Source organism: Leopardus geoffroyi, chromosome B4 (assembly GCF_018350155.1).
Source record: "Leopardus geoffroyi isolate Oge1 chromosome B4, O.geoffroyi_Oge1_pat1.0, whole genome shotgun sequence".
Classification (NCBI taxonomy): Eukaryota; Metazoa; Chordata; class Mammalia; order Carnivora; family Felidae; genus Leopardus; species Leopardus geoffroyi.
The window spans coordinates 63,975,479-63,994,526 of NC_059341.1; the positions used below are offsets into that span (position 1 = coordinate 63,975,479).

General features: G+C 38.3%; 1 protein-coding gene across 4 annotated transcripts in view; it reads right to left on the reverse strand.

The window, feature by feature from the left end:
* IPO8 (importin 8) overlaps positions 1-16,590 on the reverse strand; it is an 85,476-nt gene extending 68,886 nt beyond the window's left edge. The window contains exons 1-4 of one of the 4 annotated variants that reach the window (XM_045462498.1): positions 16,261-16,590; positions 10,255-10,336; positions 3,433-3,589; positions 269-427 (exon numbers count right to left, since the gene is read on the reverse strand). In XM_045462498.1, the coding sequence (XP_045318454.1) occupies positions 269-427; positions 3,433-3,589; positions 10,255-10,336; positions 16,261-16,344 (482 nt within the window). In that variant the 5' untranslated portion in view covers positions 16,345-16,590. Of the gene's footprint in view, positions 1-268; positions 428-3,432; positions 3,590-10,254; positions 10,337-16,260 lie in introns of those variants that run through there. The other 3 variants (XM_045462501.1, XM_045462499.1, XM_045462500.1) reach the window with 3 other exon arrangements.
* Positions 16,591-19,048: the final 2,458 nt, after the last annotated feature.

Below are 19,048 nucleotides of genomic sequence, written 5' to 3' on the forward strand. Positions count from 1 at the left end.
AGGAAAGCTGTTAATAAATGGGCCTCTGAAACTTACAAATTCAAGAAACACTGCATATCTTATCACTGCCTTAGAGATTAGCAATGTACAATAGCAGATTAAAGGTTCTTTGAATAACTGTAGTAAATAAACATGTTTGTGCTTAACCTAACATTTCCCAAACTAACCTGATTCTGCAGAACACCCATAGAGCAGATCTCTCTATGCAATTTAATCCTTTCTAAGTAACACAAGACTGGGTATCTTCAGCCAACAGAAATCAACTTACTCATATGTCTTCACCAGTTGATACAGACATAATAAACTGCCAAGCCAGCTTCCACTGCTCTGTGATTGCAAGTAATAGTCTATCTTGTCGACTACCGCTGGCCAGTGACCAGGGAAATCATATTTAATGATGGCACGGAGACACATTGTTAACTGGACTCTATAAGGTGAGGGGAAAAAAGTCCAAAATCTAAGTAGTTATAAATATCAGGTTTCAAACACCTCTAATAATTTTCATAACAATACTCTAACTCCTATTTACCTATATTATATAGTTACATATCTGGGGTAGGGGGAAAAAAACAACAGTCCTATAAAGGAAAACCTCCTCAGTATCTTTACTTACAAAAACAAACAAAATAGGTAATTTCCTAAAATGAATGAAAACTTTCAAACAGGATTATCCGAAATACAGCTTTGGGGAAAAACAAGAAATGAAAAATAAAAATTCATTTAAATTTTTGCCAAAAAAAAAAACAGACAACAAATCCACCTCAGCTCTGCAAAATTTTCCAGCTTTTGGTTATTATATCCTAAGGGGAAAACAAAACAAAACAAATAAAGTATTGTATAATTTCAACTGGAAAAAGTCTAAACATAGTCAAAGTAGGTAAAACAGAGGCCGTCATAACCGTGGGAAGCATCTCTGTGAGCCAAAACCTTGAAGCATCCATTATCAGTTAATAGCCAACACAGTATGCTGCTCCTATCAAAGCTTCCTGAGATAATAATTTCTTTAAGAATAAGAAACTATTAGCAGGCAATTCTTGAAGATGAAAGCTAAGAGTTATTTGCAAAGAAATGAAGAAAAAGGCAGTAAGAAAGTCATGAAACAGAATTCTCTTTAATTTTTTTTTAATGTTTTATTTATTTTTAAGAGAGAGAGACACAGAGTGTGAGTGAAGGAGAGGCAGAGAGAGGGAGACACAGAATCTGAAGCAATATCCAGGCTCTGAGCTGTCAACACAGAGCTTGATGCAGGGTTTGAACCCACGAACCGTGAGATCATGACCTGAGCCGAAGGTGGACGCTCAACCCACTGAGCCACCCACGTGCCCCGAGAGAATTCTCTTTAATAACACCACAAAGTTAAGTGATAAAAGATGTGACCTCATAACGTTTAAGTCGGTAATCATTTCTACAATGGGATCCCTACTGTATTGAGATTGAAAAAAAAAATAAGGAAAACATTTTTCTTCTACAAACAATCAATATGTCCTTATGTGGTCATTTGCAAATGGTTAGGAAAAAAAACGTGTATTCAGTTGAATAGCCAATAACTAGGATTCTCTGAAATGAAACCCACAAAATAATACCTTTACTTTATGTTACAAAATCCATTTGAAAAATTTCCTTTGCAATACTCTTAAACTTTGAAAACAGTTCTTCAAAAGTGATTACAATTAAGCCTTAAGGACATAAAGCAACTGCCTCATAACAAAGATAAAAGTCTCCTCTTGCACCACCAGCAGTTGTTCCCAAACAATAAATAGGTCATATTTGTGTGCAATAAAACTGAAACTTTCCATTTTTCTAAATTTCACCTTCAGGTGACCCTCCCCCGTCAACCCTTTCTTATTCCAACCACACCAAGAATGGCAATGAGCAGCCATCCTTTCTTCCATTACTGTGTGGAAGGATCACACAATTCAGAGAGGAAATGTAAAGATCTGACAAGACACAAACACATGACAGTAGCATAGGGGAACCACTGCCAGACTGGCGTTTGGGCACCCCACTGAGAATAATGGTGATTGTCTTTAATCAATATGCCTACTTTCTCCTCTTAACTAACAAAATAACTACACAAAGAGGAGTTCAATGTTAATTCTCCTTCCTTTTGTTCTCCTCCCACGTTTTTCCCCTACTACTGCTTATGACATAATGTACATGAGACACTCGGGGATAAAGGTATATCTCACCTCTTAACATTAAACAGTTTCATTCCCCTACCTCAGGTTCACCTATTTCCCTCCTCCCTTTTCAACAGAAACTTAATTACAAGCTCACATTGAAAAAAATCTATTTTTCCTTTTTTAAAATTGCAAAATTTTTATGACTCAAGAGCTCTGCTGTGCAATAGGGGAAGCCACTATTCAATTCCTCAGTTACAGTAGCCACATTTCAAGTACTCAATAGTCATGCCATGGCTATAGATTTCCATCATCACAAAAAGGTCTCTTGGACAGTGCTGCTCTATAGCATCCAATCTGAATTTTATTTTTTTTATGTTTGTTTGTTTATTTATTCTTTTGAGAGAGAGAGTGCACACACCACAGAGGGGCAGGGGGGGGGGGGGGGAGAGAGAATCCCAAGCAGGCTCCATGCCATCAACCTGGAGCCCAATGAAGCGCTCAATCCCATAAACTGCGAGGTCATGACCTGAGCTGAGAAATCAAGAGCTGGACGCTCAACCCACTAAGCTACCCAGTTGCCCCTCTAACCTGAATTTTAAAAACCAGGGGCTCCTGGGTGGCTCAGTGAGTTGAGCATCTGACTCTTGATTTCAGCTCAGGTCATGATCTCATGGTTCATGAGTTTGAGCCCCACGTCGGGCTCTGCACTGACAGCATGGAGCCTGCTTGGGATTCTTCCTCTCTCCCCGCCCCACCCTTGCTCATGTTCTCTCTCAAATAAAAAAATTTTTTAAATAAAATAAATTTAAAAACAATAAAAAATAAAAACCAGAGCCCATCTTCTAGCTTATACCTACTCTATCCTGTCTTCTCCAAAGGAAAAGATACTTAGTTCATAAAAAATGAGTAAAAAGATAGGTAAAGTATAAAGAAAAGTGGTAGGTTAAAATTCCCAGAAGTCAATTTCCCTGTATCAGGGTGGGGGAAGTGGCAGAAACAGATAGTAAAACGTAAAGAAACCATAACTAAGAACACAGATTGTTTAAATAGCAAGGATTTATATAATCTTAGTTAAGTATGATTTTTGCCTTAACTCTTTGTGGCTAATTATGGCAACTAAATCTTTTCCAAAATATTCTGAGGCAAATAATTACATATGCAAAGACAAATAAGTAAAACAATATTTTTTGAGTGCCCACCTTCATTACTTTACCTCTTTAGAAATACGAACTTGAAGCTGATGATTAAATCCAACCTCTCCCATCCAAGTATTTTGTGCCTGCTACTAATCATATATAGTATAATGTACCTCACTAAATCTGGAGACCGAATTATTCCTTCCACAATGTTATCACGTATTTGCTGGCGATCATTTTCATGAATGTTGAATGGAAATACCGCTTCCCCTGGTGGAGGTTCTCGGTCAGGCCAGTACTGTGTCACCATGTTCTTCAAGTAAATGGCAGCTAAGATAGAGGAAAACAATGCTAATGTAGCAGTATTGAAAAGATGGCTTTAATTCAGCTTTACAAAGCATGCAAGGCTAAGCCCTTCACTGCTAAACATGCAAAAATGGAAAATCTTACAATTATAAATAGCAAACTGGGGAAGGGAAAATGTGTAAGAAATGTAAGTTTTTCTTTAACTCGTAAAGCAAATTTAAGCAGAAAACATTTCATTAAATCAAGCTTCCGAGTTTATATGACAGAAAAATGATCGAGGAATCAAGTATGCATCCTTAGACTAAATACCAGGTAGTCTAAATGAAACTATCTTAATGTACTTTAATATCATAAAAATCATACAGTTCATAATGCCTAATGCTGAGTTTACAACAGGTGAAATTCTACTGTCCTTCAGGTAGACTGCTTCTACTGTTTATTTTCTTTCACTGGCTACTATCCTGCACATACTACCATATTTGAAATATTGCTAATTTTTGTCTAACCCTTCTAAAATAATTACCACTTATAAATACAATAATAGGGAAAAGGACATCAGCCTTCAAATATTTTTGTAAAACCTCAGGAAATTTCTCAGCTGTTTATTTCTATCAAAATACATAATTAATCATTTTGTTCCTATTCTTTCCAGCCATCTTCAATAGTTAGCAAAACGCTTCTGAAAGAAACAAGTTGACATACTACAACAGGGTTTTGATAGGGAAAGTGAAGCTCTCTAATTACCCCAGCTGAATACTGAATGTAAATACTCACTTATAATATCATATGCTTATACATACATAATATATAATAAAAAAATGCGAACTACAAAGACGTGCAACTTTCTTCCCTTCAATTTCTCCTCTCCCTTTTTGCCCCACCATACCCTCGCTTCATCCCAGTTTTAACATAAAACTAAATTGTTTCACAGAAGCATTATAACACAAAGAATAAACCAACATGTTCTACACTGCCTATAATACAATTGAAATTTAATGAAGCCATGAACTTGACATACTATAAGCTCTTCTTTCATTAGTTTTGATTCAACAAAGGTCTGAAAAAGACAATTCCACTTAGGATTTCCTTTTTTTTTTTTTTTTTTTTTTTTGATAAAAACAAAAATTACTTGAGAAAGAGAGACAGAAGGGGGGGGGGGTAATGCCTTGAGTTTTTGTCTTAACTTGTTTTTAATTAGGTTACACAAGCTCTGGACTAAGCACCATCTTTTATCCCAGTCATTTATTATATTATTAGCCATAAAAATTTATAGGCTGTTGAAAAACTGAGTAAGTGATCTAAGAATATGGTCCAACCTGTCAGTAGTTCAGAATGATTTTATTAGACTAATCTTTGCAAAAAGAAAATCAGCTATATATTTTTAAACATTTATTTACTTATTTTGAGAGAGAGAGAAAGAGAGAATGCAAGCAGGGGGAGGGGCGCAGACAGACAGAGAGAAAATCCCCAGCAGGCTCTGCACTGTCAGCACAGAGCCCTACATGGGGCTCAAACCCATGAACCATGAGACCATGACCTGAGCCAAAATCAAGAGTCGGACACTTAGCCACCCAGGCACCCCAAAAATCAGCTATATTATACACAAGACCAAATTTTAATCTCTACAGAACCAGCCTTGAAAATAGCACCTTTCAGACAGCAAAGATACAGACATAGTTAAATAGTGGACTTACCTATAATTTAGTCTTTAGTGCTATTAATTTTACCACAAAAAAATATTTTTATTATAGGGCTCCATACAAGATGGCCTACATAAAAGGCACACCAATTTATGTATGTTAAAATAAATCTTGGGGGGGGCGCCTGGGTGGCGCAGTCGGTTGGGCGTCCGACTTCAGCCAGGTCACGATCTCGCGGTCCGTGAGTTCGAGCCCTGCGTCAGGCTCTGGGCTGATGGCTCAGAGCCTGGAGCCTGTTTCCGATTCTGTGTCTCCCTCTCTCTCTGCCCCTCCCCCGTTCATGCTCTATCTCTGTCCCAAAAATAAATAAACGTTGAAAAAAAAATTAAAAAAAAATAAAATAAAATAAATAAAATAAATCTTGGGGCGCCTGGGTGGCTCAGTGGGTTGACTGTCCAACTCTCGATTTCGGGTCAGGTCATGATCCCAGGCTCATGTGATTGAGCCCCTTCTCAGGGCACCACACTGAGCATGGAGCCTGCTTAAGTTTCTCTTTCTCTCTCTCTCTCTCTCTCTCTCTCTCTCTCTCTGCCCTTCCCCACACCCTCTCTCTCCCTCAAATAAAAATTTTTAAAAATCGTAACATAAATCTTCAATTAGTTAAAACAAAATTGAACTTAATGTAATAATTTAAAAAAAAGAATATTAACTTCTCTTATGGATAATCATGGATGGCTAAGAATGATGAAGGAAAAGTACCAAAGATAATTCAAACTATCAATAACCTAAAAACCTCCCTTTAATTATTTAAAGTTATCTAACCATCTGCCAGACCTAAGAAACAAAATCAAAACAAATATCATCTTAATCCAGTCATAAAGAAATTATTAAACTTTATTTTTCTGCAAAATCTCCTTACCATTCCAAGCATCTTAAGTTTGAAATTAACTTTCTAAAGCATACACACAGTTCCCTTCTCAAGCATAATGAATCACCACTTACGCCCTATGCTCTGGACCCAGACCCACAACTACACAGGTCAGTCAGTCCCAGAATGTCAAAGGGGAAAGGATGCCACTATGAACTCATGGAAGCAAAATGCTGTGCTTTTTGAGTTGATGTTTCTAAGCTTTTCTATTTTCATTGTAATTTAGTAGCCACCCCCCCCCTCAGTTGAATCTGTTAATGGCTAAGAAATCAAATAAAGTGTGTAAATTATATCCAAAACAAAATCAAATAGATTCTAAGAACCAAGGAACTTCATACAAACAAGACCCGTGAATTTTAATGGAAGAGTTTCTTGTAATGCTTCTGGACTGATCGGAGGCATATTCCTGGTTTTTTATAGGTTCTGTATTTTAGAACATTAAGGTTAAACTTAAAGAATCACCTGTGAATTGCTTAGCTATAAGCTGAATTTTTATATCCTCTCCCTATCCATCTTTTAGAAATACATACAAAAAGCCAGGAGAACAAAAAGCAAGCAACTGACAGAAAACAGAAACCATGCTATTCTTTAAATGACAGTCCCCGCACCAGGCACTAACAATGCTTCTTTGGGTCTAATGTAACACCCACTCCTCAACTACCACTTTTTTTTTTTTTAATCTTTTTTTTAAAGATTTTATTTTTAATCTTATTAATAAAGATTATTAATAAAGATTAATCTATTTACTTTAATTTTCACACCAAACATGGGGCTTGAATTCACAACCCCAAGATGAAGGGTCACAAATTTTAAATCCAAACTACTTTTCTGCTGACAGTAACTCCAAAATGTACTAAAGAAAAGACATTTCTTAACCTAAGTTTACATATATTAGAGGGTCTCCTCACAGGCAAGGAGTAAAAAACTGGAAGCAAAGTCACTTGAGAGATTCTTAATCATAACTGTACTAAATTTAAAATGGGTTCCTTTCTCTGCATATTACATGATAATATTAATAATGCTATTATGCCTCTCAATACCTCAAAAGGAAACAAGACAACATCCAAATTTATTTTATTTTGCTTACCAATATCGAAATGTTACATTTTTTTTTTCCTATTTCTTCACAGTAAGGTAATATAAGGGACATTCACTAATGAGCTTGATTGATGGTAGTAAGAATATTTTAGTATTGCCCACAAACCAAAAAATCAAGAACTGAATATTCTGCAGAACTATGTCTTTCCAGTTAACACTAGCATAATTTTTTACAGTTTTATGCAGGCTTATTTTTTTTTTTTTTCAAAGCAAAGATCACATCATTCTTTTTTAAATGTCATGATAAAACAAGTTACTTGTCTGGGTGTCACCATAAGGTTCTTAGAGCATCCTTGTATTTTAATCATAGATTAAATAGGACAGAAAATTTATAAGTGGCATTCAAATTTAGGACAGTTATAATGTAGAATTTTACACTGTGTATTTCAGATTCTATGATAAAATGGATGCTCTAGGATAGAAAATTACCTAATAAATTAAAAAATGAACCACCAAGATAAACTCTGTCCTGTGACTAACAGATTTGAAATCTACATAAATTATGAAGAAAAATTGCCTACAAATGCCATTTACATTTTATATCAAAACTTAATTACCTAAGTTATTAAGATTCAAAGTTGCATAGAGGATATGAGGAATCTAGCATTTAATGCAGTACTGATACAAAAAGTAAGCAAAAGCAACTTGGTGAGAAGATTCAAAATTCTAAATGTTGAGGAGCCTGGGTGGCTCAGTCAGTTGAACATCTGACTCTTGATTTCAGCTCAGGTCATGATCTCACGGTTCGTGAGTTCGAGCACAGCACTGGGCTTGCTGCTGTCAGCCCAGGGCCTGGAGCCTGCTTCAGATTCTGTGTCTCCCTCTCCCTCTGTCCCTCCTCTCCTCATGTTCTGTCTGTCTCTCTCTCAAAAAATAAAATAAACATTAAAAAAAAAAAAAGATTTAAACTGAAGTACTCCCCCGCTCACACTCTCTCTCAAATATGAATAAACATAAAAATATATATATATCAAATTGTTTAAATTAACTATAGTAGTGGGGTGCCTGGGTGGCTCAGTCAGTTAAGCATCCGACTTCAGTTCAGGTCATAATCTTACAGTTCCTGGGTTCCAGTCCCGTGTCGGGCTCTGTGCTGACAGCTCAGAGCCTGCAGCCTGCTTCCAATTCTGTGTCTCCCTCTCTCTCTGCCCCTCCCTTACTCACACTCTGTCTCTCTCAAAAATAAACATTTAAAAAAAAAAAAATTTTTTTTAAAAACCAACAGTTAGGTATCATAGGTATCAATGGGGGTGGAATTAAGGGCAATCCAATGAGTTTTTGTAATGTTTATACATCATGTAAAGAAGACATATTAAATTAACAAAATGCTTTAAGAGCTTTAAAAATACGATTTCTACAAAGCTTCCCAGGAACTTCACAATGGCCCAATAAATACTTATTTAGGTTATTAAAATAGGTTCCATTTAGCAAAATTTTATTTCGGAACAGCCCTATTTTATGAAACAAAGATTAAACAACTGAGAGTTATGGTTTCAAAAAATCTACACAGAAGTCTTATAAACCTTATTAAAGTAACAAATAATTGTAATACGTATGTTTCTCTATAGGTTTTCCTTTGTTTTCTTTTTTTAATGTTTATTTATTTTTTGAGAGAGAGAGAGACAGAGCACAAGCAGGGGAGGGGCAGAGAGAGAGGGAGACACAGAATCTGAAGCAGGCTCCAGGCTCTGAGCTGTCAGCACAGAGCCCGATGTGGGGCTCAAACCCACAAACGGACCATGACGTGAGCTGAAGTCAAACACTTAATGAACTGAGCCACCCAGGCTCCCCTCTACAGGAAATAATACATATTGCTGTTAAGTATTTTCCCAAAGCTAATGATTCTTTACCTTTTTCTTTGTTATGTTCAAGGAAAATTAAATACTTTCATCAGCATATGGAGTATAAACTCATCTCTATAAAACTGTTAATCTGTACTTCTACCTGAACATATGCAAAAACTAATGTTCACCTAATATTACCAATGGCCATTTCTGAGCAATGAAAATACTGGGCAATTTTTTTTTACTTTCCTCTTTGTATTTTTCTGTATTGCCCAAATTATTTACAATGAGCATATAACAATAACATAATAAAAAAAGTCTTTTCAGATTTTTAGCATTTGTCATTTTACTCCTTTTATCTTGAAACTACTATCTTTTCAGGACTCATGACACTCCAAGGCTTTCACCAGTTTTTACTTTCTGGGCTTTAATGACCAGCTCATTAAAAAGGCAAAAAGAGGAATACACAGCATCATGGAACTACCATAAGGTCCCAGGGACTTCAAATTAAGTTTCATGTTTAAAACAAAAGTCCTGCTCCCCAAACATGTGTTTAGGATCATCTGTGCATATATTATCTCCATGATCTGACTTATGAATGGAGCTCAAACCCACATGCATAAATTCATAGTCTTAAACTGTGGGACCAAAGAGTGGGCCACCAGAAATAAAAAAAAAAAAAAAAAAAAAAAAAAAAAATTATGGACATTAACCTATTAAAATTGTGAAAGCCAAGGGAAAAAATGGCAAAGTTACCAAGGAATCCACAGGTAAAAAGGAAAGAAGAGGAAGAGGCAGGGGAGATGTTAAGAGCTCAGTATCTACCTCTAAGTTTCCAGGGAAAAAGAAAGTGAGTTTCTAAGCCATTAGAAATGCTTTATGTGTGGGTCACCTGGGTGGCTCAGTTGGTTGAGCATCAGACTTTGGCTCAGGTCATGTTCTCGAGGTTTGTGAGTCTGGGCTCCACATCTGGCTCTGTGCTTACAGCTCAGAGCCTGGAGCTTGCTTCCGATTCTATGCCTCCCTCTCTCTCTCTGCCCCTCCCCCACACATACTCTGTCTCTCTCTGCCTCTCAAAAATACAGAAAATTAAAAAAAAATTTTTTTAATAAAAAAAAAAGAAATGCTTTGTGTGTACTTCCATTTTTTAAAGAAATCATAGATACTGAGAATTAAAATAAAACTCTAGTTGTACTTTTACCTATAAATAATTTTATAAAAGATAAAAAACCTACTCACCTGCCTGGCGTACTGGGAATTCCACATGGTCAGAGACTATAATCCGAAGTAAACTGGGGGCAAAATTGATAATCTTGTAGGACTGAAATTACAAAGAAATATTTATAAAATAGGGCAATACAAACAAGTAACTGTTAACACTGTAACTGAATACATTACTATGCAAATAAAAGGAAAACTTTTAAAGTGAGAGAAATTCTCCACGGCAAAATTAAGATTACCAAAATACTTCAAATCAAAATTGTAACAAATTGATGAATAAAGGAGTAAGAATTTTTTACAGTTTTTTTAACATACATTGTCAAAAATGCTCTCTAGAAACTATGTAGCAATTTACAGAGTTTTTTTTTTAACATACATTGTCAAAATGCTCTCTAGAACCTATATAGCAATTTACACTCCCTAAAGTAGAATACCCCCATCTATCCAATACAAGGATTAGCATTATCATTCTTTCAAAACTTTAAAACCTTACTCTCATATCATTTCTGCTAGGTTGAAATTTTATCAACAAAAAGGTTGGCTATTTGTTTTCTTCTACAAATTCAGTATTCCCTTTATCCTTTTTTAAATAAAATATTTGTTTTATTCTTTTAAAATCCTAAGAGCTAGTTGTGAATTTAAAATCTTAACCTTTTATTGCACCTATACATTCCAAGTGTTTCTTCCCACATTTGAAGAATTGTGCTTCAATTTTGCTTGTATTATTTTTGACAAACAGAAACGTGGAAAACATGGGCTACAGAAAACAGGAGCTCCAACGCAGAAAAACAGACAAGATAATGTTAATTATGGAGAGGAGGAGGTTATGGAGATGATGGAGATTATGGAGGTTATGGAGAGGAACCAGTCCAGATTGGAACAATGTGCCTCACAAGACAGTGTTGAGAGGTGTCATCACCATCTACCCTCTGCTGGTGGAGCATCTTTTAAACTTGACACCCAGGGGCACCTGGGTGGCTCAATTGGTTAAGCGTCCAACTTCATCTCAGGTCATGATCTCACAGTTCATGAATGTGAGCCCCACATAGGGCTCTGTGCTGACAGCTCAGAGCCTGGATGGAGCCTGCTTCAGATTCTGTGTCTCCCTCTCTCCCTGCCCCTCCCCTGCTTGCTCTCTCTCTCAAAAATAAATAAGCATTAAAAAATTTTTTAAAAAAAAGTTAAAAAGCACAGAGCAGCCCATTCCTTCTGCCCATATTCCCTCCGGATGTCTACTACCTGGACCATGTTACCACCGTGCCACATTCCCAGAGCTTACAACTGGCCTTGCCCACAGACATTCCCAGAAAGGACTCAAATTCTCAGTGAGACTAAAGCTGACAATGATGCAGAGAATCTGTTCAGTTTACCTTCTCCCAGGAGCCTGGATCTATGGTGGCATCCCTTTCAATATACCGTTAGGTTTATGTATGCCACTCAACTTATTAATTTATCACCTTTCTTATTCATTTATTCATAATAGCATTTATTAAGATAAGCATTTGACTAAAAAAATCTGGAGAAAACCCGCATCTTTAAAATATCAATCCTTTCCATCCAAGAACATTATGCTTTCCAAATCTTTCTATAAAATTTTGAATTATCTTATAATTGTTCTCCTTTTTATCCTGTATAAATCTCAGAATCTTCAATCTGTTGTATATAAAGTAAATTCTCTTTCATTTACCATTGAAACCACCATTTTAAAGTAGTTTTTAAGAAAACAGATTTCTTGGGGCGCCTGGGTGGCTCAGTCGGTTAAGCGGCCGACTTCGGCTCAGGGCATGATCTTGCGGTCCGTGAGTTCGAGCCCCGCGTCAGGCTCTGTGCTGACAGCTCAGTGCCTGGAGCCTGTTTCGGATTCTGTGTCTCCCTCTCTCTGACCCTCCCCCGTTCATGCTCTGTCTCTCTCTGTCTCAAAAATAAATAAACATTAAAAAAAAAAAAATTTAAAGAAAACAGATTTCTTTTAACAGCAGTTTACAGGAGTCAAAATTAATACAGATTTAACCCAATCTAACCTATGTTTACATTCTTATTAAACAACTCATGTTTATGATAATGAAAGATCCTTTAGTGAATCAAGATTAAAACTCTACTTGGGACATCTGGGTGGCTCAGTTGGTTAAGTGTCTGACTTCAGCTCAGGTCATGATCTCACGGTTTGTGGGTTTGAGCCTGGCATCATGCTCTGTTGCTAACAGCTCAGCCTAGAGCCTGTTTCAGATTCTGTGTCTCCCTCTCTCTCTACCCCTCCCCCACTCACACTCTGTCTCTCTCTTTCAAAAATAAACATAAAAAATTAAAAAAAAAAAAACTCTACAGTTTTACATGCCTGGGTGGCTTGGTTGTGTAAGTGGCCAACTCTTAATTTCAGCTCAGGTCGTGATCTCACAGTTCAAGAGAGCGAGCTCCACACTGGGCTCTGCACAGACGACGTGGCGCCTGCTTGAGATTCTCTCTCTCACCCTCTCTCTCTGCCCCTACCCTACTTGTACGCTCATCTCTCTGTCTCTCTCTCAAAATGAATAAAAAGAATACAAAAAAACAAACATCTATAGTTCTAATCCATACAGTTAGATACTTAATATACAAAGTACAAAATCTTTACACTTGATTAATGGTATCTATTTAAGAAGACTTATTGTGGAGATTGCTTTTATTTCAACACTATTGCCTTTATACACATTTTGGAACTCCTCTTTTTGCAAATGCTTGCCATTTCAATGAATTTGTACAACTTTTTCTCTTCTCATTTCAGCCCTGATTCAGCCTATGTTAATCTGGCCAGCTAAAACATTCAAGGGTAAATTCAGATAGAGTCTCATACTACTTTCCTCACAAATATTTCTCCCATTTCTTTTTCCACCTTGGGCTTCAAGTTTCTAAGAAAAAAAAAAAAAAAACATTTCTTGATATTTACTTTGTATCTGTGAAGCTTTCTGAAAACAAAAGTTTGCTTACTGGGGCACCTGGGTAGTGCAGTCAGTTAAGCCTGATCTCAGGTCAGGTCATGATCTCATCGTTCATGAGTTCAAGCCCTGCATCCGGCTCTCTGCTGTCAGCACAGAGCCTGCTTCAGGTCCTCTATCTCCCTCCCACCCCCGCCCCTCCCCTGTTCATGCTCTCTCTCTCAAAAATAAATAAGCATTTAAATAATTAAATAAATAGATATATAAATAGATAGATAAATAAATAAATAAATAAGAGTTTGCTTACTTACCTAAATTCTGCATCTGATGAGAACTCATTTAAAGCAACGATCTGATGTTTCCCATTCTCTGCCTCACTGTTCCCACTACATTAACTTTTCTAGTCCTCCAACATCCAAGTTGAAGTCCTTTACTGGACTTGCTCTTCCCTCTATTGCCTTCCCAGTCCTTCAGTTGCTTCACTCCTTCACAACATCTAGGTCTCTACTCAGGAGAATGACCACCCTATTTGTACACCCCAACACTGTCTCTCCAGGACTTTATTATCTATAGCACTAATGACCTGAAATTATATTATTTACTTGTCTGTAAACCCCACTAGAATGCAACCTCCGTGAAAGCAGAGCCTTGTATTAGTGCCTGCATTATAACTCAATAAATATGTTATTCATATAAGCAATCTCTCTTAAAGGGCAACAGAAATGATATAGATAGATGCACGGAAAAGCGGGGATTCCAAAGCTTGGCAATGAAAGTAATTATCTTTATTTCCCTAGTAAGGCCATGTGGAGAATGCTTTTTTAGAAAAAGATACTTTTCTATATGAGTTACTGGAGCAAGATATCTACCCATTTCTACTTTCCTTTGCTGCTGCTAAAGGGACTTCTGGGTCTAGAGACAAGGAGGAATATATTCAGGATGCATTCTTAATATCATGAGAGAAAATGAAAATCCGTTTTCCCATATATACAACATCATACACGGCAATCAAGAAACCAGTCACTGGTAACAGATATATGTTGGCTACAGAAAAATATAGCTTCAAACAAGAATTTACCCTTCAGAACACAGGCTGTTGTTTTGAAACTGCCTACTCTTCTACCTAATAATTGACAAATCATCAATACACTGCTCCCATTTCCTCAGCCTATTTGCTGAGGGGGGACCTAGACTAAAATAAATGAACTGGACCCGAATCACTTATGGTAGATGACCCACCCATTTATCCAACAAAGCAAGATGTTACAGTGGCGATAAAGAATAAGCATACAAAACCCAACATTATAACCATATTTTACTATAAGGTTATGCAACATTATACTTGTCTTCTACTTACAGACAATTCAAAACAAAACACAACTCAGAGCATATTACAATCCAAAGCATTACACAAAATATAAATACTAAACGAGTGGCACAGCAATAAGCTAGTTTTAGAAGTTGCAGAGGAAATTATGGTCTGTGATGAAATGGGTGGATATGCGGCAGGGCACAGTCAGGACGAAATGGTTTTGGATTGAAATACCATGAAGAAAAATGCAGAACTGGGCCCCAAGTGTCTCTCCTAGTTCTGCAGGCTTTCCCACCAACCTTCTCCTTCTATACAGTCTGCACTTAAATACTGATGAATCAGAAACAAAGCAAGGATAGGCTAACAGAGGCAGGAAGGTATAACATGACATCAAAGATACGATCCCTACTGACACTATCAAAATAACATCTGGCCTCATTGTGAAGAGAAGGGGGTCACAAATAGGCCAACTCCTCTGTTCATACTAGTAGACTGCAAGTTCAGCTCTTGCTTTGTTCCTTCTAACCAACCCCTGGATTGCTATTCTTCTGGCCAATCAACATATAGTACCTCTACTCTGCAAAGCCTGGGACAGGTACTGACTTTAACTTTCCACTAGTGAGCAAGAGTCCTTTTCTTTTTGAGGTACTAACACATTCTTTTAGGCTTCAGTTTAACTCAACCAGTGTTTTCACTCTCCCTTTTATCTCTTCAGAATCCTGAATTCACACTTACTCCAAGCACCACTCAGATTTCCCACTGGATTTCAAAGATTCAAAACACATAGCTACACTTTGAAGTCAATTCCAACCAGGGAAAACTTGAGAGAACTCCTACAGAAACTTTTACTTAAGTTGCTCTCAAACTTCAGGAAGCACAGAATCACCTAGCCAGCTAATTAAAACATAATTAGGCCCCACCCCAGAGTTTCTGATTATCTAAATGTGAAGCCCCATAACTTCCATTTCCAACAAGTTCCCAGGTGATGTTGATTCCTTTACATTTTAAAGAGTACCCCCAAAATCAACCAGCTGTCACTCTTAATTCGTGAGAGGTCTATCATTATTTACAGGTGAGGAGGGAAAACATAAGGTAGATTTTGGGATCATTACAATTTCTAAACGTCAGTGGTAACGCTGGAACAAGATCAGAGCTAGTAAGAACAGAGAAGATAAAAGAAAGTCTTACACATTTTAGCGTTTATAAGACATCCCTCCAAACACAAATTACTCGACGTGTCTTTTGTAAAGTAGTACCACCATGAAAATTGCCTGTTGTTCCCCCAGCACTCTCCCGGCAGCGTTTCCCAGCAGTCCAACAAAACTCTGCCAATCAGTGTCAAAAACAGTCCTACCAAGCCCACAGAAGCAGGCGCTGGGCAGGGTTTCCCACCGCAACACCTAAAAAGGGCTGGTCTGGAGTAAAGCCGAACTCAGATTTGAATTTTGAGTGAATTTTCCCACCCGTGTCCCTAAATCAGCGAACTTAGGGAAATCACACCCTGCAAACTCTAGCAAAGCTTGCCAAAGCCTCTTTCTCCGGACCAAACGGGCTAAACAAACTGCACCGTGGAAGGAAAATGACACGAAAAGATGCAAAGGTGGCCAACAGGTGCGCGAGTTGTTCAGAAAAGATCCAGGGAGTGCCGCTAAACTGGACCCCGGGGCGGGGGGCGAGCCGGGCCGAGACCAGCGCCAGGGTCCGAAGCCCCCGTTGGGGTGGAGATCAGGGGCGCCGAGGAGGGAAAGCCGGGCGAGACCGCGGGGGGTGCCAGGGGGGCGCCGCAGGCCCGCTCCTCACCTGGTTGAGCTCATTCTCAGCTGCAATTCGCAGCTTCGGGTCGATGGTGCCCTTCAGCGCCTGGATGATTCGGTTGAGGTCCATCTCCCCGGGTGGGGGCTCCGCGGCCCCCGGACCAGTAGGCCAGACTGCAGCTTTAGTTTTTCTTTTGACCCACTCAGCCTCCTCCTCCGCGACCCCTGGACTACCTCACTCCCCACCCCCCGCCACCGTCGCCACCTGCAGCCACTTGCTGCGCCACTCTGACTCCGCGCCCCCTGTCCTCCCTTTCTACCCCCCACAACTCGCTCTCCATTCACCCTTTTACGACAGCCGGTGGGAGGCGGGAGAAAGGAGAAGAGGAAGCGGCTCTTCCTTTACGGCGGCCTCTTCCCCAGGGCGTGATTCTATGGCCGCTCCCACAGGCGGCCTCCATGCTGCTGTACGAAAAAACAGTAGTGGCTTCTCTCCGGGAGAGAAACGGCACTTACTGGCTCCGGCAGGCGGCCGCCATGCTGCCTTACGGAAAACAGTCTGCCGCTTCCCAGATGAGGAAACCAGCGGGCTCGGTGTCTCTTTACAGCTACTTCGTAATTAAGCATATACACATGGAATGGCACTTTTTCTTAGTACGAAAACTGGGCATCACAACTGAACCTGTTCCAGGGCAGACTTGTTGGGACCTTAAGATCATCTAGCCCACACGAGGACAGGGTTCCCTTGGTTTGTAGAAACCATCATTCATTCATTCATTCATTCACTCACTGAACATTTCTGAAACAGATGTTTCTGAACCAGAGTACTGAGATATTTAGGTACCACATTACAACAAGATGAATGAGATGCAGGTTATTATGAAGGAAATTACAATCTGATAGAAGAGACAGATATACAAATATTTGAAGTAATTGGAAATAAGGAGATCTGAGAAACTATGTGCCTGAGGGTTTCTGAAAAATGTCCTACCTTCTCAGAAAAGTAGTAAAAGGCAAGAAGGGTTATACAATTTCCACCCACTGTGGCCATACTTGACCTGATAAATTCAATGGCATAGTGGGTGGCGATATGTCTCTAACCGCTTCCAGTTTTGCCCTTCTTTAATCCATTCTCCACACTGCCATCAGAGCATTTCTTAAAGATTAATACTGTCATGTCCCTTCCTTGATGATTTCCATCAATTTCAAGATAAAATACAAACTCCTTACCACTCCAGGGTCTTAGGAAACCTAGTGCCTTTCAACTGTTCCAACCCTCAAGACTCTTCTCAAATTCCCTACCTTGTCTCATAGAGCCCTGCAAAGATGAGCAAAGCCATCAGGCTCAACTCACTCAAACACAAATTAATCTCTGCTTACCCCTCTTCACATCCTTACCTCCAATACAAATCCAATCCTTTCCCATCTCTTCTGGGAACTTGCTCCATAAGTTTCTCTCTTTTCTATAGATTTTTCATTAAAATAAACGTTTAGTATTAGTACATGCCTGCACATGACAATTTTGTAAAACTTTTTCCTATATTTTCAATGCCTTTCTCTCCACGGATTCAACCTCAGCCTAAAAATATCTCCCCAGGTTAAAAGACAATCTTTCTCCAGTAATGCTCTCTAATTATTATTCATTCTTTTTCACTTTTCATTCCAAAGAATGGTCTTCACTTCTTGTCTCTACTTCCTTACTTTCCACTTATGCTTCAATCAGCCATCCCCAGGCTTCTGACCTCATTTCCCCCACTGAAACTGCCAAGCAAAAATCAACACTGATCCTTTAGATACCAAATGCAAGAGACATTTTCAGTTCTTTTCCTAAAACGTCTCTTTCTTTGGTATCTGGCACTATATTACGTGCCCTTCTTTTTTATATGTTTCCTTATTTTCTCTTAAAGAATATATTTGTAATGTTTTGATTACTGACTTGATCACCCAACTGTTAAACACTGGTGCTTCTCAGGACTCTGTCTTCAGCCCTCTTTGTCTTCAACCTATTCTGCTTTTGTCATTTCATCCACTTATATGCTTATATCCACAAAACTGCTCCTAACCAAAATCTCTTTTCTTAAACTAGATATTGCAAATACCTACCATGTTTCTACCCAGATATACCCAAATCCTTTAAGGCACATGTCTAAAATTGAACTCTGGTAGCACTGAAGATGGTTTGGAGTAGGGAGAGACTTGATGCAGTCATTTCAATAGCATAAGAAGAGAGAAAAGACTTTTAAAAAATGCTGGCAAGGATGCAGAGAAACTGGATCACTCATATGTTGTTGGGGGGGGGGTGTTTAAAAGGATACCACCTCTCAGAAAACAGTGGTCAAACAAACTGGCACACCTATGCCATGGAATACTACTGAGCAATAAAAAGGAATGATACATTTAACAACCAGGATGGACCTTCTGAGAAGTGAAAAAAGCCAATTCCAAAAGGTTACATACTATCTGATTCCATCTATATAACTTTTTAAATATAACATTCTTAAAATAACAAATTACAGAAAGAACAGATCAGTGGTTGTGAGGGCTTAAATGGGGCTGGGGACAAAAGGGAAGTGGGCATTATTATAAAAGGGCAACATGAGGGATCCTTCTGGTGATGGATATGTTCTTATCTCCGCTGTACCAATCTCAATATCCTGGTTGTAATATTGTATCATCGTTTTGCAAGATGTTACCATGGAGGAAATTAAAGGGTACACAGGCTCCATCTGTATTATTTCTTATAACTGCATGAGAATCTACAATTATCTCAAATAAAAAATTTGACAAAATACATAATTAAAGAGAATTGATGCTCCCATTAAACCTCTGCAGAC